The 23,477-nt window shown below is 31.6% G+C and overlaps 1 protein-coding gene across 4 annotated transcripts in view; it reads right to left on the bottom strand.

The window, feature by feature from the left end:
- The window catches only part of PHF14 (PHD finger protein 14), a 208,993-nt gene that overhangs the window by 69,777 nt on the left and 115,739 nt on the right, over window positions 1–23,477 (bottom strand). For 2 of the 4 annotated variants that reach the window (XR_009533380.1, XM_060108506.1), the window contains exon 17: window positions 2,537–2,654. Coding sequence is in view for 3 of the 4 variants with exons in the window: in XM_060108506.1 (XP_059964489.1) it covers window positions 2,537–2,654 (118 nt within the window). In the remaining variant the exon portion in view is untranslated. Of the gene's footprint in view, window positions 1–2,536; window positions 2,655–10,974; window positions 11,610–22,198; window positions 23,214–23,477 lie in introns of those variants that run through there. The other 2 variants (XM_060108508.1, XM_060108507.1) reach the window with 2 other exon arrangements.

Raw genomic sequence — 23,477 nt, forward strand, 5'->3', positions numbered from 1 at the left:
ACCCATACCATATATAATCTAAAATTCTAAGCAAAATAAATAATTTATTACTTGGGAATCAAATTTTTATAATAAAAGTTAAGACTTCTTGGACTTAATAATCCTGACTACCATAAAGAAAGAAAGTTGGATACATATTTTATGGCTATAACGATTTTATATTCACTTTTCCCCACCTAAATTTATTGGCAACTGATTCCTTTCTCCTGGCAATAACTATTTCTACCTTAGCTTTCCATACTCTTAAAATAAATAAACATGGCAAATATACTTAGTATTACCTAAAAAATACCATTCCACCAAAACAAACAGAGCAGAATGAAGGACAAGCAAAATATATGAACTTTTATTGTGGATTTCTTTTAGGCCCCAAGATGATACTAATTTTCTTGACTCAGGTATTAATAATATACTGCTTTCTGAATTTAAAAGCTTCTGCAGCAATTTACTGAATTATAAAGCATGACATTATCTACCAATGTTTTCTTCTTGGGACCCAATACTAGCAAACACCTTACAAGAGAAAATGTAAACAGAAATTTACTTGTCAGGTATAAAGTTTTCAAAGTGAGCAAAACAGAGTTGATGTAACACAAGTATTCAAGGGAATGAATTAATTTTCCTTAACTTTCAGCTTAACTATTATATTAAGCTTAATTTTTCATTGGAAAAAAGTAGAAGTATGTAATATTCATCTTGATATGATAAAAATACAAATCCATTTCACTGCTGTAATCCTTACAATAAACTGCTGTGACATTCGTCAGTTAGATACCATATTTGGATATTTTAAAAGTCTTGGCTGTTTATATCTGGGATTCATTCAATCACAAGTCAAACAGAGTACAGCTAATACAATGCAACTTTTCTAGCAATGTGCCTTCCTAATGGATTTCCATTCTGAGTCCAAAGATCTTATTCTCTGGTAGACAGGGAAAAGCAAAATACAAGAACATCTCAATGGCTACTGGCATGCACCTACTGAACTTACAAAATATTCATTTTGTATATTCGCAACATATGTGAAATGTCCTCTTGCATTTTCAATGTTCATTAACAAAATTACTATATAACTTAACAAAGGCACTCTGCAGTTAATACAATGCTACATATTTACAGTAGTATAAAACCTTTTCAAAACAATGTACACAAAAAGGCTTATTTATAAAATGCAATAAATCTTTTTTCAAAAATTGCTCTCCTAATTGCTTTTTGAGGGTAGAAGAAAAACCCAAACAAAAAACACACTTAGAAAAATTATATTATACCATAAAGAGTCCCATAAAACAACTATTTAAAATCTATAGTACACCATTATTTTTTTCTTATTTAAATACAGTTTCTGGAAAACATTTTTTAATTATGTAATAAAACTTTTTGATATTAAATATGCTCCCTCTTAAATCTGGGTCTTAATAAAATAACTGTAAAATAATTCTTGATATTGTGTAGTTTAAAACCTTGAGCAAAAATGCTTGATTATTAAATAAAATGCATAAGATTCTATATTAATCATTATACAAATTTGTAAAATTTTTAATAAATTTGGTTATTTAAAAAAACCTTTAAATAGCTTTTTTTTTCCTATAGCCAAATGCTTTTCTGCAGCTTTTAATAAATAAATGTTTACAGATGGCTTCTGTGGTAAGCTGGAATAAATCATTTTAACTGATAAAAAGAATTTTTTTGATTCCATGATCAGACAGGAATTCAGTATCAATTTTAATTCACTCTAGGAAAAACAAATGCACTTAAGTGGCATTTAGGAGAGATGGCTTGAGGTCCATAATACAATAGACAGTTAACTTCTGTTGTCTATTTAAAGAAGAATAATTTGATTAACCCACAGGTGATCATATTATCTTAGTTCAAATATATTTAATATTTCTGTCAAATAAGTCAAAGCATCAGGGGTCCAGCTATTTACTCACACACTTAAAAAAAGCATATAATAATCTTAAAATGTCGATTGTCACAATTTAAGGTTATAATATTGATATTCAAAAGATTTCAATAGTTTATTATTGAAGATTAACTACGAAACAACCTTATTAGATATTTCATCCTTTCTACTTATCTAAAATAATTACCAGAAAAAATTTTTAGGATATAAAAACTAGTTTTCTCAAAGAGCAAACCTTATAGAACATTCACAATATACCTACTATATCTTAAGATGAGTCGTCTGTAAAATTAAATTGGATTTTATTGGTTATTCCCTAGGGGTGGTAAATTAGCAGAGGGTGACTTCTTTGACTACTAGAGAACTATTTAACATGCTACAGTAATATAGAGAATACACAAAACAGCTAAAATATTTCATAGAGAAAATTTATATAATTCAGTAGAGCTCTTACTCCTTAATTTAAGGGCAATAAAATCATCAAGGCAATATATTCTTAATATATTGCATAGAGTAAATTGTTGGTCCTTCATATTCCAATTCTCTTTAAAGTTAGGAAGCTGTTGGTGAGATACAGAAAAGCTATCAAAATAAAGAGAAACAACACTTTTTCTTATAAGTTTCTCCCCTTACCTTAGAAGATGAAGAATCACACTCCTGACATATCCATCCATAGCCTGTTTGTTTAGGAGACTTTTTCAAAGGAGGATCCAAACAACCAAAATGGTAGCACAGTCTACATTCATCACACCTGCAGGGTAAACAGATTTATACTATATTTAAATAATATTAAAAAACACTTTTTTCAGAGAAAAACAGCAAGCTACTGTATATTTCAACTGTAACACTGTTAATTCTATCCTTAGCTGACAAGATTATTAAATTAACATTTATGAAAAAGACAATCTAAACCTGAAATAAATGCTTTAAGAAAAAAATACCAAAACAATAAAATAAACAAAACAAATATCATTCAGAACATTTTGATAGTAGAAATGTTAACAGCATAGGAATAAATTTATGTGTATAACCCTATGTGTTCAAAACTAACAAACATTAACATTTTCAATTTTGAACTTCAATAATAATCACTTGCCCATTAGATGGTTTTAAAACTAATATGATACATATAACTCAAGATTATGAATTCAATCTAATATATTGTGATTATTTAAAAAAAGTTTTAAATCTAATGAATTCTACTAGGCTACACTAAGCTTAATTCTGTACAATTGATATACCTCATCACTCTCTTTCTCTAAGTTAAGGTAGATTGTAAATAAAATTTCTAATGTGTATAGCATGCTAACAATCTACAGCAAATAAAAACCATTCTAATAAGTTTATTTTCTAAAATATAAATTTTCTCAAAAATTTACCTGTCACTTTCAGTGCAATTGGTTTTTCAAAGTACCTCCTAGTACATTATAAAGCTTATTAACAAATGTTTTGATAGTGTCTTTGCCACCTATGATGTACAAAATCTAAGAAAACTATCATACCTATTCTTCGTTTCAGACAATCTCATCCTGCTGACAATGAAGAAAGATCTGTATTATTTCAATGTTTTTTAAAAAGAATTTTGCATCAGTTGGAATAACAAGACCAAAATTTAACAACAAATAACAAAGATGTATACATTTTATAGAAAGGGTTATATTCCTCTTATTCTTTGTGCTCTGTTTTTGTAAGTTAAAAAAAAATACTTTCTCCAAACCAATCTGTCACATTCTCTTTATATATAGTTACTCTTACTGATTTAAACCTAAAAAGTTGAGGAATCCATAACTAAGAAAGCAAGGAGGGTATTTTATAGGACATATATTACTTAAAGTACAAAATTACTCTTAAATAACTTTTATTAGAAAAAAGGAGAAGGAATTATTGTGATAAACAACATGCAAAGAAAAGCAATTTATTTTCACAATAAAGGGAACTATGAATCTACATTTATAGTAAAAATTTCATGTCATTCTATAAAACCCAATCTCCCAAAGACCCATTTCAGAAATCAAAAGTTTCAGAAAGTTTAGCAACTTAGCTAAGTTATTCAGGTATAAAGAAGTTTAAAACACAATCATATGTCTTAAGTTTAGGCACTCCTTCCTCTACAACTTCCTTCTCATAGACCAAATAAACTTATGTACTTTTCCAAAAACCTTCACTTAGACTCAAGAGATGGACTTGAATAAAAATGTTTACTATAATAATTCTAGCTATACAAAAAATCAAATCAAATAGTAATAACAAACAGTACTGTGCCAATATTATAAATAAACCATCCAAAATATATTTAAAAGCACTTAAAATGTTTAAATACCTGTTGTTCTAGTATTAAGAAAAAATAATAGATAATATATAGCTAACATCAAACATTACATAAAACTAAATGGCAAGCCCACAAAATTTTGTTCTTCTCAATTCAACTTATTTACCCTTCAATAGTTAAAATTCCAATTACATTAAACACATAGAGGACCCTTCAGCATATAAGCATTTATGAGTTATGAGAAGGTTGAGATTTCTAGTTAGCTGAGGGCGTATTCCTTCAAGCATGGAAAATAGTATTTCAGTCATCTTTAATGGGAAATTTAAAGAGAATCACATTCTTTGCTTCATCAAGAAAATCCATTAAATATAATTTACTCTATCTTTATCATTCCAGGGTCACAAGTATGAGTAATAGATGCTGCTACATGTCTAACAGTGTGACAGCCTTTTGTGTTTGGACATAAGTATCATCAGTCTGCTGTTCTGTTTGAATTCTTGTATTCAACTTTTATAGGTCCTCCTCACTTGCTTAAAAAATATCAGTCACTACTTTCTGATATTGTCAGTGTCATCTGTCTAAGCAGCATTTCTCCGACAATAATTCACTGTGGATGCAGAAACCAGATCACTGGACTTAAGACTATGCAAATTGACAGTTTATAAAAACATGAAAATGAGGACTACTAAGTACATGGACTCAATTTGGGTTAACTATAGTCTTTTTTGCTTAACTTAGGGTTTTTAAGCAAGTTTAGATTGCCAATAATCTGGGCTTTTGGTGAGTGAAGAGTTATAGTATTAATGCTTTCCTAGTTCATATCAAATTACACCCTAATTACTGCATATTTACAAGTCTGTGCCATAATAACTTGCAAATTATGGTTTCTAGTGTACAACTAGAGTCAAACACTATGATGAATATAAAGGTAGATCATAATTCATTACCTTTTACCTTCATGTACTAAGGTGGTTCTTGCTGGTGTGTGTGTGTGTGTGTGTGTGTGTGTGTATTATGTATATGTACATATATATATTTCAAGCTAATAAATTAAGAACAAGTTTGCTACATTGATATAGTTCAAATTTGTAGCTGATTTCAATTAATTGTAAACTCAAGTTATCTTTCAGCTCAATAATAAATGCAAAAGGGAAAAGAAAGACTTTATATGCTAGATTTGTTAGAAGGTAATGTTGAAGTATATGCCATTTGGAAGTGACTTAATCCTTACTGATTCCTTCATTAGTGACACTTTTTAGAATGACTTAGTCTACACATGGAACTCATGTATTAGTGATGGGTTCCAGAGAAAAGGAAGAATCTGCTTGTTAGAATCTGGGGTGATATGGGAGTTCTCTCAAGTTATAGCTCACTCAGTGGTAAATAAAAACTGTAATTCCCAGACTAAGTAGCAAAAAGGAGTAGTTAATACACTTAGGAACTGCCAAAATCCAGGAGAGGAAAAAACAAAAACAAAAAGAAATAACCCAATCTTGAAATCAATAACTGTTAATAAACAAACATATAAATATTAGCCTTTTCTAAAAATGACTAAAATTATTTCCATGTGGAAAAAATATAGTTGTTTCTACACTAAAATATTTAATTGAATAAATCTATAGCTTCATGTGCTGGTAACAAAAATATCCTGAGTGATACAAGGGAACTCCAGCAGAGTTTGCAAGAATTAATTCACCATAGACAAATGTAAGGGATGCCATTAAGAACCCTAGAGATCAAAGAACAATTTAGATGGTAAAAACAGTGAATTATTTATTTCATGCACACACACACCATTTTGTAAACTTTAGCAAATTTTGTCAGCCAACATATTATGGCTAAGTTACAAATATAGATCATTTTAAAACTCAAAAATCAGAAGCTCATAAGGATCTGCAATCATTCTGCTACCTAAAAGCTGAAATAGAGTTGAAGTAGTTATTGATCAAATTATTATTTATGACCTCTACCATCTACTTCTTACATATACTTGGAAACACGTAATTACAACACATAATATAGTACATATTTAATGTATCAAAATAATAAATCTTGTGCAAAAGCAGTCATTGACCCACAAAAGCAGTGATATAACACAATATACTTTATTAAATAACACAAATGTCTACGTAATAAAAACAGACTATTATACCAATAGCACATATATTAAATAGGAAGACAATGTCTTAAAATATTAAAAGATAATATAAAACTAACCTATAAAGATACACTATGCTTTTTAATAAAATGCAAACTGGATGCTTAAAGAGTATCCTCTAAACATCTAATAAAACTGTACACATTAACATATTATGGGACATTCTAAAATTACAATTGTAAGTGAGATAAGATAAATCCCATTTATAAGAAAAGGAAACCTCATTGTTTAATTAGATTCTTACTAAATACAACTTCCTAGGAATCAGATTCATAATGGATACAGATGCCAACAATAAAGCAGCTATATGTATATGGTCTTTTACACATTCATTTAACAAAATGCAGTGACCAAATAAACATAGTTCTATATGTATTTAAAATACTTACTTAGATATGGTTAAGTATAGCACCCTAGACATAGAATAGGAAGAAAATGATTTATGTTCATATGTCCTATGATCCATGGGAGCAATCAGTCATGTGTTTATCTGATTACTGAGAATATGCACACAAGTAAAAAGAGACAACTTATTTATTTCTGTCTACACCTAAGAGACAGGCCAGTGTTCCAAAGGGTTTCTTAAATTCCCTTAATTTCCAATTGATAATTTCACTAGAAGAGTACACTAAATAACTACTTTTCAAAACTAACCAAAAAAAGTATACCTCCTATATATATAATTTATAGCCAGATGATCGGCTAAATTTCAGGAAGAAGAGAAATCCATAACATGAGACTTGAAAAGTAATGTACATGTTTTATGACCAGGTTGATCCATAATCATAGCTATTTTTTATGTCAATGAACATTTGATTTAGGTCCCTTCCAAGTCTATATAGAGTAAAATAAAGAACCAACCTTGAAAATATATACTGTTACATCCATTCAATTAAAAAAAAAACTCACAAATAAATATCAAGAGAATTGATGGGTTGGATTTTCTTACTTTTTCATCATTTCTACGCAAAAATTCCATAGAAGAATGACCAAAAGAATTGGTCTTAATATTACTTACATAAAATCTTACTAGCAACTGAAACACCCACACAAATGTATTAACCAGTAGTGACAGACTCTTTCATTGAACAGTAGCCAATTATTTCAATTATTCCTTTTAACAGATGGAGAAAATGCAGGTTTGTGGCCAATGAGTTAAATCACTTTTAAAATAATACAAGCTTGCACAAAATTCTGCATTCTACCAATATTAGAATAACATTTAATATCAATAAAGGCAAACTTTATTCCTTTTTACAACACTTTTAGTGCAAATCACCTATATGAGCATTTTCTAAAAAATTAGAAAATGTCTTTTATATGATATTTCACAAATAAAGGCTAATGTGGAGGTCTTGAACATATTTTCATTAATGTCACTATAGACTTTCATCACATGCAATAATGAATGAATGAGTGGTAGGAAAGACAAAAATATTCTTTAAAGTATATTAACTGGAAAAAATATTTGGATAATTATTGAAATCCAAATTCATGTTTAATGATCACTTAAATAATGGGATCAATGCAGTTAGCTACATCTGCAGTAGTCAAGTTACAAGATTAAAAGTGAAAGGCAAAACTAAAACATGAAATAAAAGAATTCATACAAAAATACACAATAAGGTCAAGTACCTCTTCACAGCATGAGAGAATGATTAGACATTTTCATACCTGAAACACATCTGCTTTGTTCTTTAATAAAATGATCTCCATCTGCTCATGCCCTTGGAAATTTTTCAGCAGTACAACCTGCTGTGCTCAAACCCCACATAACTTTGTATTTCCCTGCTCATAATTAACTAATTATTCTCTAATCAATAGTGTAGATCTTGATTTTACAATGTAAATCAGAAAAATGAGATAATGGCTGGGGGTCAGTCTCATTTTATTCACAAAGCCCAGCATGAACATCCAGTTTCATTATATCTTATGTACCTGAACAGCAGTGAATCTTACAGCAGGCCTGCAGAAAGTCTTAAGACTGTGTACTGGGAGAAAGAGGTCTATATGTTTATTAAAAAAAAAAAAGTATTTGCAAAGCATGTCTATCTCAGAAATATTTTTAATTGCAATCCTTAGTATTATGTAAATTGATAAAGTGTTGACTGGGTAGGAAAAAATTTCTGCCTTCATATGCCATGCAACTCTAAAGCTGAGTCTCTTAAACAAGTTTTAATTGTCAAAATGATTTCAGAAAATTTAAAGAAAAATTAGTAATGTTAGTATTCCATTCTGCTACAGAGTCCTTCTGAATTCCTTGAATAGATTTTGGTGAAATATTAATAAAATAATAAAATATTCCCATACTGAGAATCAAGTAAAACAGTGGTAAGTTTTGTCAAATAAAAAACATTAAGTGTTTAAAAAGAGTGATCTATTAAGTAATAGGATGTAAAAACAGGGAAATAGGATAATGAGTATGAATATCCTTATTATTTATTGGTCAGTGATCTATTTTTAACATTATAATTGTAAAATCAGATAAACACTCAAGAAACATATGAATAACAATGATATATAAATGATAAATAAATTTCATTTACAAACAAAATGGATAAAGGTTAAGGCTAAATTTTTGTTTTCATGTTAAACATAATCCTAATTTCAAATCTTTTCCTAACAAAGGAATTAGTGAATTATGGACAAAGGCTATGTTCCTTGATTAATTTCTGTGCCTAAAATAGTGCTGTCTCCAAAATAGGTATAAAATAAACACCTGTTTTACTAAATTTATGTATAATAAAGAAGTTATACTCTATGTGCTATAAACTACTATAATCTCTTTTACCTAGAAACAAATATTTTTGAAAATTTAAGGGCCCTTTTAACAAGATTAAAGCCACATTCAATCAATCAGTGTCATCCACAACACCATGATTCTTTTAAAAATATTATATACAAATGGTGCTCAAAGGATGTCCCTGGCCAGCTTCAGCATCACTTGGGAACTTTTAGAGATGCAGATTTTCAGGCCTTATCCCAGACCCACTTAATCAGAAACTGCAGGGAGAAGTAAAGGGAGTCAAATGAGGAGGAAAATAAGGAGGGGAGTAGGTGAGTGATCTGCTTGTAAACAAATCCTTGATTCTGATGTACTATAAAGCTTGAGAACCACTGCTATATACTGCCATGTCGTTCTTCTTGTAGTTCAGAGTTACTTAGTTTACTTCTTGATATTTCAGTGTTTTTTTTCTTTCCCTATCATGCGACAAATAACCATCATTTACCTGTCGGACTGTTTTCTCTTATACATGTATGTAAAATATGAACTATTTAGTGTATATTCTCTTGATATACACATTAGTATCTCCTTTGAATAACAATTGGACCAATTACAGAAAAGGGTTAATTTTGTACCATGGAAATATGAGAGTGTCTACGAGATTATTAGGAGAAAGTGTTTCATTCTACTCTCTTCAAAAGTTCTACTCCAAATACACATCTGCAGGACCAATGATCTTATGAATATTATGTGGTTTATATTCGTGATGTGTGACAAAGATTCTTAGGGCTAGCACCAAATATGGAACCATATATCCACCACTGAAGAGTAAGATGGAGAATGATGATAATATGGTATTCTAAATAGAACCAGGTGGAAAGGACTTAGATTAATAGTGTCACCAAAACCACAAGGTTTAATGATTTTTCAAAAAAAATCTAAAATAAAATGACCACTAGTAATATCTTACCATATATCAAAGGAGAGTCAGGTCCAAATGCACTAGCATATTCTTTTTTAACGAAATGGCAATCTGACATTTTTCTTAAAATCAGCTGGAGTTCAGCAATAGTAATAACTACCAACTTTTTCTTAAGCTTATGCAGGGATAAATAATGAGTTCTTTTTCTAAAAAAAAAAGCCTACTGGTTTTGCTACAGGTTATTAATATTTTTCCTCCAATGTTAGAAGGTCTTTCAATAAGTTAATAATCTCAGTTTATACATATTTTATATACATACTGCTTTTATTAAATATCCAATAATATGGTTCCTTAGTATAACTAAAGATTACTAGCATACAGCAACTTTATATTTACACTTGCTTTTAATTATCTAGAACATTTCCTACTCTATTCCTAATGTTTGAACTATTTTCAATGCCACTATACCTGAAAAGATATCCCAAACCACATTTATAAATCAGGAAATTCCAAGAGACATGTTGACAATTTACATGTATATATGTATTTCAATTTCAGCAAAGAGTCTCTTCTAAATCAGTTCAAGATGAAGTGATGAAATATTCAACATATTTCTGTCGTTGATTTAAAACTGGTTCATTAAAGCTTGAAGACCAAATTTTAATTCTGTAAACCTTTGGAAAGATACAAATGTTGATGAAGATCTTTCAGTTGGCAGGTTGTATAGTCAAAAGCTTTGTATCTCTCTCCTTATTTTGTAACCTCATACTTAAGGTTGAGAAAAATAAAATTATACTGAACAGAGAAAGTTCGTATTAAATCAATAAAGAGTGAATATATTTGGTTATAACTAAAAAATATCTAGAGATCAACACAGATATATTCTTATTTACAAGCTTAAAATCTGAAGTTGTAAAAACTGCATGCTACTAATATTAGTGCTTTCACACTAGAACTAATGAGTCAAAACTAGAATGGCATACGCTTTCACAAGTCTTTCACTTTTGCTGAATATTATAAATAGAAGTAACATTTAATATAGTCTACAGTTGTTTCCCAATGCAGCATTTCATATATGAATATATGTATTAAGTTGGATGAAACAGAATAGCAGACTAATGGAATGCATTGTCTTTCTTGTTTGTTACTAGATTTGTTCAACAACGAGTAGCACATTGCATGTAAGTCCCACAGGCTTCTGTAACTCTTAAGTAAGTCCAAATACTGTATATCATTTGCCAAAGAAGCAAGAGGGGAAGACATTACTTAATAGGACAATTTTGACAAGACATTATCTAGTATTTTTCAACAATGCACATATCAAATGTTTCTGATTAGTGCAAAAAAAAAAAGTTGAAGAAGAAAAAAAGGAGAAAAAAATCCACACAGGCAAATTAACTGCCTTGTCAGTCCAAGTAACAAACCAATCAATTACATTCTATCCAAACCTGACAAGCAAAGGCAACTTTTTGCAGTGATAAGCTTATGGGAAAGACAAGATAGCTGTTCTCCTTTACTTTATATACTCTATTGAGAGTGTTATCCACATTTTTAAAATCACACTTATAAAAGAGGTTTCCAGGATTGCCTCCGAGGATGAGCTGTGGCAGAGTTGGGTCTCATGAAGGGTATCTACACAGTAAAGTGATAAGAAAAGAACATTAACATTTAAAGATCACAGAAGCTCTGCACTATGTCTTATGAAACACACTAACAATACCATAGTAGATTCAAATAACATATGATCTGGTCCAAAGAGACAGGTGCCCTAAACCTAAATGCCATGATCTTGTAAAGGTTCTTACTAGTTGAAATGGAACTATTTCATCGTTTGAAACACTGAGTTGCCTCTTCTATTATTATTACTTTTAGTTGTCACAATAAATCTATCTTAGTAAAACAAAAAAGAAAATATAAAAATGATGAGGGGTTTGTATTTATATAAGCAAACATGTAATTTGATTAATAGATGTTTTAAATAATAGCAGTTTGCTATTTTTTCATCAAATATGGCAATTTAAAATGCTTGAGAAAGCATGCAATATACTGAAAACAAGCACACCTAATCAGTACATTACAGGAGTGGTTCTACTCAAGTACAGAGTCTCAGGGAGGAAATGTTCAGATGATTCTTATTCCCTGGGCCTATACTGCCTTCCTTTTTTAAAAGACTATATTGGAAACGTTTGGTTACAATTATGAAAAGTATATCCCTAGCTAGCTATTTTAGTAGATTTGTGCAACAAAAGTGACAGAGAATACACCTCACTGTAAAGACCTGGTCATTGATTATAAAACACTAATTTTGGCCAAATTTTCAAGTCATTCACTTGCATTTATTTTTCAAATCTTTCTTTAGTGTTTCTTGTATTTATTTCCCTACCAACGCATTTTCAGAGGAGAAATTTTAGATGCCTAGTGATGAGCAGTAACTTTCTTTTTGATTGTGGAAAACAAAATTTTATCATTTCCTTCAGATATTTACATCTGTGTAGATGAGGTTAAATTACCAACTAGTCACACATCATAGAAAAAGTTCATTTCAATATTTAAGTATTAGAGAGATGTGTTTAATGCTTCTAAGTTCTACTGAGAAAAAGAAAGTGAAAAGTGGCACAATCACAGATAAATAAAGCACTACTATGCCATCGATGAGCTACCATGCCAAACTGAATAACCTCCAAAGAAAGGAAAAATAAAACTGTACAAGAAAAAAAGAATATAACGTGAAACATAGTTTTCAGAGAAATGTACTTATCAACATATGAGAAGTAAACAGAAAGAACAGAATTCCCTCGTTGAGTAACAAGGAAATAGATAGGAAGAGCTGAATTCCCTTGTTAAATAGTCACATGTGCTAACTTTTCTCAGTGCTTCAGGTTCCAAGTGATGAAATTTAAGCACATTCTAAATCTGATATTCTGAGAAGTGCTTTGCCTGCAGGTTAAGCACTACTAGATAAGCAAAATGAAAAAGGAAGCAACCACATCATTTACCACAGAAGTACATTTAAGTTTTAATTACATGCACAAACGATAGAGAGTAGCAGACAACCCAAAGATTTATTTGTAGTTAACACTGATAGGAATTTAAATATATATTGGGTTGGCCAAAAAATTCGTTCGGTTTTAAGTAAATATAAAAGGCATTTTTCATTTTCACCAAGAATTTTATCGAACGATTCACTAACTGAATGAACTTTTTGGCCAATCCAATAGATACATTAGATGTCACAGAAATCTGCTTTAAATTCTAATTAAATCTAAATTTAACTTTGAAAAAAACTAAAAAGCTATAACTAGTATTCTTCCATCCTAAAATTTCACTTAATATTCAGAGTAAGCATGACTTGTCTTGGCTGCTACCTTCTTAGGACAAAAGACTACTATGTGGTCTTTTATATCAGAGTTCATGTCTTGGCTTTGTATTTATTCCATATGCTTCTAATAAGCTTACTTACAAATTAATGTAGAAAAAAGGGAATTAACTATTTTCAAAGGGCTTCCCTGATGCAAGCACCAATGGTCTGTTATCCTGTATAGTTGGATGCCTACCAAGAAGAAGCACCTACTTTTGCCCCAATGAAGTCAAATATGCTAAAGGAGCATAGTTTGGTGAGCAGTATGCCTAATGATTAGAGCATCAGCAACACAGTCAAGATTGCCTAGACTCAAAACTCTAATTCTACCACTTCCTAGTTGTATGATCTTGAACAAGTAATACTTCTCAATTTCCTCACTCATAAGATAGGGATAAAATCAATATCTGTGTAATGGAGTTTCCTTGAGGATTACATGAGATCAACTACAGAAAGCATTAGCACATTGGCCCTTAATAAGCACTCTATAAATCTCAGCAACTAATATGAACAACAGTAAATTTATCAAACACTAGTAGTATTTACTGGAAGGAAAAAACTGTATTCTAATATATAACAATTTATATAACACAATTTCAATATATAATTGGAATAATTTCTATTTCATGATGCTTAGTGCCTCTGTACCTCAGCTACCTAATCTCCAAAATGGAGATGGCCATACCTCAGAGGACTGTTGTTAAAAACTGAATGAGATAATACACTTAGAAAGCAGAGAATAGAGCCTGGGATATAGTAAGCATCTAACACTAGCATTATTTTAATTTCCAGTTCATACAGACTTTTAACATGTCTATGGGGTTCAATTAAAATGTTAAAAATAGGGGCTTCCCTGGTGGCGCAGTGGTTGAGAGTCCGCCTGCCGATGCGGGGGACGCGGGTTTGTGCCCCGATCCCGGAAGATCCCACATGCCGCGGAGCGGCTGGGCCCGCGAGCCATGGCCGCGGAGCCTGTGTGTCCGGGGCCTGTGCTCCGCAACGGGAGAGGCCACAGCAGTGAGAGGCCCGCGTACAGCAAAAAAAAAAAAAAAAAATGTTAAAAATATGAGATTCTTATACATTATTACCTAGATATCAAAATCCATCATCAGCTCCAAAATTTATATCCCATCTTATCTACAAATTCTAATTCCATTAATATGTCTATTTTATATGCCTGAAACTATAAAAAACCAACACAAATCAAAACCTTGTTATAGGAGGAACAGATGAAACAGGATGTTTCAAAAAAAAAAAAGAAAAAAACCCCCAGAAAACAATATAGTTGGTTTCTAATACTAGAAGCTGGATTATGCTTGTTTTATATGATTCCAAGGATTGAAATTATTAAGAAGAGATATGTTAGCTCACTTGGAGAAAGAAATTGCCAGTGGTCAGAGCTGCCTCAAGAGGGAATGGGTTACTTATACACTTCTATCCCTGGCAGTAGCTTTTCCCCTGTGGCTTAGTAGTGATACTGAGCAGATGATTCAAGTGTCAAAGAATAGTGAGATCTTTTTCAGAACTGTATAGTATTAATACTTGTTTTGAAATTGCTTTGAGTTACAAAAGTTACAAAATCTGGGAAAAAATTGAGGTTGATGCCTTCATTTTATAGATGAGAAAATGACTATAATGGTAACTTAATTCAAGGTCATTCATCTAGCCAATAGCAGAACTATGGGTGGAGTCCCAGTCTTTCTTAACAATAGATAATCCCTTTTGTGTAAGTTAACAAGTTAACAGTATTACCACATTGCAATAGAAAATGAGTTTGAAATTACAAAAAATAAATTTTACTGAAAAATAAATGAGTAAAATGAGAAATATTTCATTGCTATATATGCTAGAAATTATGATGTTTACTACTCTAAAACTGCATACTCCAGAAATACCACACTTCACTATGTAATTAATGGTTACCATGTTCAGGCTTCTGTTTTCTTTAAATACAATTTACTTGTCTATAATGCACTTATTTAAAAAAAAAATTAAAAAATTCAAACACTGATAATGTAACATAAAAATATTTATAAATCACACTAAGTTACTTAAAGGTTTAATGTTTTAATATAGATATGAAAATCAAAGAATGTCATACATTGAATATTAAATGTGTGAGGCAGGTTAGCTATTCCACATGTCTAACAAATCGTCAAATCAACTTAATTATAAAGGAAAAAAATATACTGAATAAACATTTTCTTTTCAATCCAAATTTTATCAGAATACCACCTTAATAAGAAAGATTCAGTGGCAGCTTGTCTACTTTCATTATCCAAATATAAATATTTTGAATATTAAACATCTCTTTCCCAATTTTTACTAATAGAAAAGCATTCTTACAATGTAACTTTTAAGTTGTTTCCTTCACAAGACCCAGTTTATTTTCTAATTTCCTCTTTAGAATCTAATCTCTTCATGATGTACAATACAGCATCAATTTAGTTCTAAAGACATTAACTAAAATCATTGATCACTGCTTTTTATAAAGCCAGGTCTAGGGCATAAAGGGAACACTCTTAGTGTTAGGGATGGCCAATAACTCCTAAGAACAGTGGTATAAAGCATTTAATTTTAAATTTTAGACTCTTTTACCCTGAATGGTTCAGTAAATATTCAAGACAGCCTTGGAATAATTGTATTTGGAGAATACAGAACAGCTAGGCTCAATAGAAAATGAAGAAGCAGGAGAATGCATGGCCTGCTCTGAAAGTTAGGGAGGATTCTGGTAGAATTTCTTCAATGACTGGAGTTCGGGTTTAGGCCATTTAATCAGGCAAGAGAAAAACCCAGAAGGTTGGAGGAATCAAGATACATTAGAGCTACAGAAAGCAGTTATACTCTAGCAATAAAAAATGTGGACAGCCAAGGCAAACAGAGTGGGATCCGAGGAGGCCTAATCAGAAGTGAGAAACATAGAAAGAAGGCAAGAGGAAACATTGAAGCAGCTAAGGTGTACAGAATAACATTGTAGAGAACAGTGTAGACACTGAGAAAGGTCTTAAGTAAGCTGAAAAAATGGAAAAAAAAGAAATGGAGATCAAGAAATGTTATGATGGAAATGGTTCCCCAATTACTCTGATATTTTTAGTTTTCAAATAATGCATAGCAGGTATATTTTTTAAAATTTTTGAACAAAATTATTTAAATTATATGAATAAAAGTAAATATACTAAGATGCTATAAGATCATAGCAATTCAAACTTTTTTAATATTTTTGATTTTTTGTAAGCATATTTTTATAACAAAATTTTTAAAATATACATGAAAATTTCACTTACCTGCCTTTAAATTTTAATTGACTTTATTTTTTAGAAGTTTTAGATTTACAGAAAAATTGAGCAGCTATAAAAAGATTCACATACACTGCCCCACCCCCTCCCCCCAACACATCTCCCTTTAAATTTAAATTTAAATGTTAAAGTCTTCATTTTCACATCATGGTGCCTTTGATAGATCAGGGGTACTGAAATTTTAAGGCAAAGAATGCCAGAAAGACAGAAATAGAGGAAGAGACAAATATGCCAAGATCTGGGAGTGTTCACTTTACTGATTCTTATTCAGTGTGATGATATTGAAAAAGTTGCTGAGTTAGATGCAATGGGGATAAACAATGAACTTGAGAATGTGAAAGAAAGGGAGACTTTCAGATGAGGACTAAGCTAGCTTTAACTCTGCCTCTGCCAAACTCTACTCCACAGATTTAGAACCTACTGATTCAGAATCTCCGAGAATAGTTTTATGATTGTTGTTGTTTGTAATTCTTCCTATGGGTAACTTGCATCTCTAGCCAAGCTGAGAACCACTATCTTAAAGCTTCAGCTAAAGGGCTTCTGGAACAAAGCAGTGGTTCTCAGAGTATGGTCCCCGAATCATCAGAATGAGCAACAGTTGAGAATTTATTACAAATATAAATTCTTGGGCACCACCCCAGAGCGTCCAAAGCAGAAATTCTGTGGTTTAATAAGCCTTTCAGGTGATTTCAATGTACCCTAAAGATTAAGAGCCTTAATTTAAAGCAGACTAAATTCAGCTGGTGTGAAGAAATCGCAAAGAAAGAGGCATAGAAACAAAAGCTAAAAAAAATAAAGGGAAGTAGGAGACAAATTACAAATATTCCACAACTTTACTTAAGGTGGACCAGTTGACATTCAACTAAGCAGAGACAAGTATTATTTATACACATAGATACTTTGGTCACCAAAACAAAGCTTTAAAAAAACCCCACAGAATATTAAACAATCTCATCTTGAGGATCTCCTATGAGATAATTCAATTTCTCTGGACTCAGCCTGTGGTCCAACTAAACCAAGGACATCTACCCAATTCTTTCAGTTCCTCTGTTCTTATGGAACATGATTCCTTACCAGACCTTCAGAGACACAGAGACACAGTCATTTACTTAAAGTAAAGGTAGGAAAATTAGGATTGGATACTTGAGTTGTACAGAACAGATCTGTAACAGTTACTAGATCTATTTCCAGGGTTTGGATTCCTCTCTGTATTTATAAACACGTAACTTTAAATGCATTCTGAAAATTTCTAATTCAACAACTCCTAAAAAGAAACCTCACAATTCCCTATGATGTCATTTACCTATTGTATTTCTCTCCAAAAAATAAATATAGCCACTAATCTTTCTGTTATTGGTACCACCATTCTTTCAAATTAGTTATCTTAAAGTCGGATAGTTTGGTTTAACACTCCCCTTTCTTCCTTGCCTCCTCATTTTCGCTAATTATCTGCTGTAACTTCTAGCGTGAACTTACGTCTCCTGAATCTATTGAATCCTTTCCATTTATTTTTCCATCAGTCTAAGATCTAGGCCCCCAAACTGGTCTATCTCCAGCTGCCCATTCATTCATCACACAGGCCACCACAATATCAATCTCCTAAAGGACTATTCTCCCTATTATCTTTTACCTTCAGTGAATCCCCATACTCCAAGGATCCCATGTTATTTCTTTATTCATATTCATTCATTCTCTTGAAGGATTTGGTACCTCCCATCTCAATCTTCTGAAACCTGCTCATACATACTTCAAGATGCAACTCAAATGTCTCCTTGGTTTACATAAGATTTCTCCCTCATCCTTTTAGGAATATTCCCATCATCCTCTAAATTCTTATGTCTCATATACCTTCCATATAACAGTTTGATGGATGAATAAATAAATGAATTTTAATATCCTTAATAAATATTAAATAATTTAGAAAATAAATTTGATGAGAATAAACATAGGAATCTTATTTTTAAAAAAATAGAGGGAAAATAGATTCCATACTTTCTTTACAAATGAAAGCGTCAAAAGCACAGTCAAATAAATTTTTGGTCAGAGTGCTCAAGGCTCTCACTACATGAAACTCAACTTTCCTTTTAAAAAGATCTACATTTACAGGTCATGTCACAACAAGGTTCTTGATATAATCAAGCAATTTTTCAATTCTTTAATAATTGACACCAATGAGTAAACTGACAAAAGAAATGGGTCTGGAAGATTCCAGTCACTTAAAAAGAAAGTCATTGACTGATATAATTTCACTTGGATGTGACTGAACCCCACTTATTTAGTCTTTCCTAGGCCTATCTTCCTTGTGCAGCTGTGTCCATCTGATTTACTGAGCGCTTACAGGGAGTGCCTAACAATTTCACTCAAAGCAGAAGTCCTCCTCCACTTGCTATTATTTGGAGAGAAAGTACTTAAAGAGTTACTTTTATGTAGTTCAATGTATCAAAACTGGCTAAATCACACTTAGGGCCCTTCATGTATTATCATTGTATCAAAAAATGACATATACACACACAGAATACATGAACAATATTATACTAAAGTCAAATCATACAGTTGTTTAATAGTATAGTCATGAGGTAATTTTTCTCAAACTTGCCTAAGTATTTTAGGAATTAGACATACATTAAGTACCTCATTAAAAAATGTTTCCAGAGTTCTGAATTTCAACTCTTAAAGAAACTATGGAGTATTCAGATAAGGTTCAGAGGAAAACTATAAAGAATTATGTAACTGATAGAGTATCTATGAAAGAAAGGCTGTAGAAACTGGGTTATTCATTTCTTTTTTCCAAATTTCTTTCTTTACTTTCATTCACCAAAGAATTAAAGGGTGTAATAAAACAGACTTTGGTTAAATGACAACATACCCTTGCCTAGCATAGAATTAAATATCATAATAACCAATTTGGGTAAATGAGAAAAGGTATTGTTTTGGCAAGGGAACAAAGATCACAAGAACCTTTTCTCTTTCTTTTAAATATGCAGGGTTTTAAAATGAAAAAAAAATCCTATTTAACAGTAAATGAATCTTTTGAAAATTCTGGCAATTTTCAGAAGACTCTGGTAATTATTTCACTTACTGTGTTCTAGTTTCTAACTCTAGTTCTATTAACTAATAAAGTCAGTGTAAATCAAAATTGTAGTTGATAAAGATAAAAAAAAACAAGATGAAAACAATCTAATTCCTTTTTTTGGCCGCACTGCACGGCTTGAGGGATCTTAGTTCCCCAACCATGGATTGAACTCTGGCCACGGCAGTGAAAGCACCAAGTCCTAACCACTGCACTGCCAGGAAATTCCCCCAAATCTAATTTGTATCTTCAAGTACTACACGTTAAGAAGTGAAGTATAAAGGGAGCAATGTTATGTATATTTTATGTATATATATGTGTGTGTTTATATATATTTATATATAAAAGAAGTTATTTTTATTTACCAGTATAAAAAGAGGCTTAATGAGACTGAAAAGTTTGCCCACAGATAACATGTCTGTTTGATATCAATAAACCACACATGGTTACCAAAAATTATTTTCAGGGATTTAAGACAGCCAAACAACATCAGAACAAGAAGAAATAGGAAATTTATAAAGTGAGCAATTTTATATATGGGATATACTACTACTACTATAATGGGTGCAGAATTTAAAAAGATGTGACTGTGAAGATTAAAGGTCAAGCAATGTATGAAGAATTAAGTTTTTTGTACCATTTCCACTCAAGTGACCAGACTAAATGTCACAGAATAAAAGTAGCTACTGTCACAAAAGGGAAATGTGGAAACCCAATGACATACAGTGACATGACACTGCAAAAGGTTTAGTTATTTCCAGTATTTAAACAATGAAAAGACTTGTGCAGTTAATCCAGAGGAGCTATATTCTCTAAAACTAAAATGACAATTAAAATGATGAACAGTCCAGATACTAGAGTAAAAGTGTTAAAAAGTACAAACATTTCATTAAAACTAATAATACTGTTAATAGGGCATGTAAGGACACAATTGTGCACTATAATAGTCTCTTTAAAAAGAGTAGGATTATTGTAAGGACTTAATAACACAGAACCTATAGAAACAGTATGATAATGAATGCTGAAGTCAAGAGGTCTGGGTTCTAAACCTAATTCACACTAACCAAGTGATCTTCTACAAACTATATCCAAAGAATTATGGAAAGTTTTTAGTATGCCAAATTTTATCCCAGCACTTGAGGTATAAAGTATAACTCTTCATTAAATTCACAGTCTGATGGAGGGGTCAAGTGAACAAAAGTATAAGACTCTGAATAGGAGAGATTCAATAAACTAGTAAGTATTATTAGCATAGAGGCCTATATAAACTGCCAATGAAGCATATCAGGTAGACAGACTATCTTGCTTGATGAGTAGGAGAGAGCAGGTTAAGGAAAGGATTAACAAAACAAAACAAAAAAAGATTAACAAAGAATTAAAGCAAGTGTTAAAAGGTAAGTAGGAATTTATCAGGGAGAGAATATGTGGGGTAAAATTTGAGGCAGAAGGAAAGTACAGAGGAATTTTTAAAAAGAGTATGTCAGAAAATCCACATAGTTTGGTAGGTTGGAGTAAAGAGTACTTATTGGATAAAAGTGACAGGGAACACCTCTTCTACTGTACTGTTATGAAAAGAGGAGAGGGAAGGGTGGTAGAAGAGAGACGCCTATGGATATCAATAAGGTTATATGTAAGTTACAGGTTCCATGTCAGAAAGTTTAGGCATTTCTGTCTGATGGCTTCTGTTTTCTATTGTGAAGCAGGAGATGAGGTCATTTGTTAAATATGAAGAAGAGAAGAGGTGATGAAATAAGGAGCATGAGAAGAATGGAAATAGGTGCTGTCAGGAATGAAAGTTCAAGTTTCACATCAAAAAACAAAAACAAACAAACAAAAAAAGGTAAAGAAAGAACCACAGTGTCTTTTATTGCTATAGAGTTACCCCAGAAGCCAAATTAGAAATTCTCAACCTGTTAATAATTTTCTTTCAGATTAAAATGGAAAGGAAATCCAGACTGTTAAAATTATAAAACAAAGTACAGTCTTATTTCCTCTACTCTGACTAAAATTAGATCATGACCTAGTCAGATCTAACTTAACTGACTCTGCATTGCCCAAGCAGTTAAAATTAGCAAAAACTAATGGTAAACATACATATTTTCAGATTAAAGATAATTCAGATTTCAATGAAGTAGGTACTATCCTTAGAAACACAAGAGGAATATTAAGGTTAATAAAACTCATTTAAGAGTTTAAATATATCTTAAACAATACAGCCATGAAGAAAAAAATGAACTGAATTACTACACAAATTATAATAAAACAAAGTATGACAAAAACTACCATCCCAATCTATTGGGTGGGCCAAAAGTTTCATTTGTTTTTTTCCATAAGATGGCTCTAGTAGCACTTAGTTGTTTTTAACTTCATTCGAAACAATTTTGTTAGAGTGTATGTGGCCGCTGTCATATCAGCGTGCATTTAAAAAAAAGACATCAAAATTGGTGAATTTTTGTGTAGCCATTTTAACGTTGAGGATGGAAGAAAAAAAACAACATTTTCAGTATATTATGCTTTATTATTTCAAGAAAGGTAAAAATGCAACTAAAACACAAAACAATATTTGTGCATTGTAGGGAGAAGGTGCTGTGACTGATTGAATGTGTCAAAAGTAGTTTGTGAAGTTTCGTGCTGGAGATTTCTCGCTGGACGATGCTCCATGGTCAGGTAGATCAGTTGAAGTTGACAGTGTTCAAATTGAGACATTAATTGAGAACAATCAACGTTATACCATGCAGGAGATAGCAGACACACTCAAAATATCCAAATCAAGCACTGAAAATCATTTGTACCAGCTTGGTTATGTTCATCACTTTGATGTTTGGGCTGCACATAAGTTAAACGAAAAAAACCTTCTTGACCATAGTTCCACATGCGATTCTCTACTTAAACGTAATGAAAACGTTCCGTTTTTAAAACAAATTGTGATAGGCAATGAAAAGTGGATACTGTACGATAATGTGGAATGGAAGAGATCGTGGGGCAAGCAAAATGAACCACCACCAACCACAACAAAGGCCGGTCTTCATCCAAAGAAGGTGATGTTGTGTATATATGCTGGGAGTGGAAGGGAGTCCTCTATTATGAGCTCCTTCTGGAAAACCAAAGGATTAATTCCAACAAGTACCACTCCCAATCAGACCAACTGAAAGCAGCACTTGACGAAAAGCGTCCAGAATTAGTCAACAGAAAACGCATAATCTTCCAGCAGGATAACACAAGACCACATGCTTCTTTGATGACCAGGCAAAAACTGTTACAGCTTGGCTGGGAAGTTCTGATTCATCCACCATATTCACCAGACATTGCACCTTCAGATTTCCATTTATTTAGGTCTGTACAAAATTCTCTTAATGGAAAATTTTCGATTCCCTGGAAGACTGTAAAAGGCACCTGGAACAGTTCTTTGCTCAAAAAGATAAAAAGTTTTGGGAAGATGGAATTATGAAGTTGCCTGAAAAATGGCAGAAGGTAGTGGAACAAAAGGGTGAATATGCTGGTCAATGAAGTTCCTGGCGAAAATGAAAAATGTGTCTTTTATTTTTACTTTAAAAACCGAAGGCACTTTTTGGCCAACCCAATAAATAAGGCTTTGATATTTTGTACATAAAAATAACGTAACTAAGCCAAGTTACCACTAATATCTGATGACTGTTACTCTAAAATATTAAATACGAATGACTTTAATTAAAATCTGTAGATTCTCTATTCTCTACAGTTATGTAAAGGGCATACTATGCCATAAGCATGGAGCCTGGAACTGGGAATATTAAAAT

This window comes from Mesoplodon densirostris, chromosome 9, assembly GCF_025265405.1.
Source record: "Mesoplodon densirostris isolate mMesDen1 chromosome 9, mMesDen1 primary haplotype, whole genome shotgun sequence".
Lineage (NCBI taxonomy): Eukaryota > Metazoa > Chordata > Mammalia > Artiodactyla > Ziphiidae > Mesoplodon > Mesoplodon densirostris.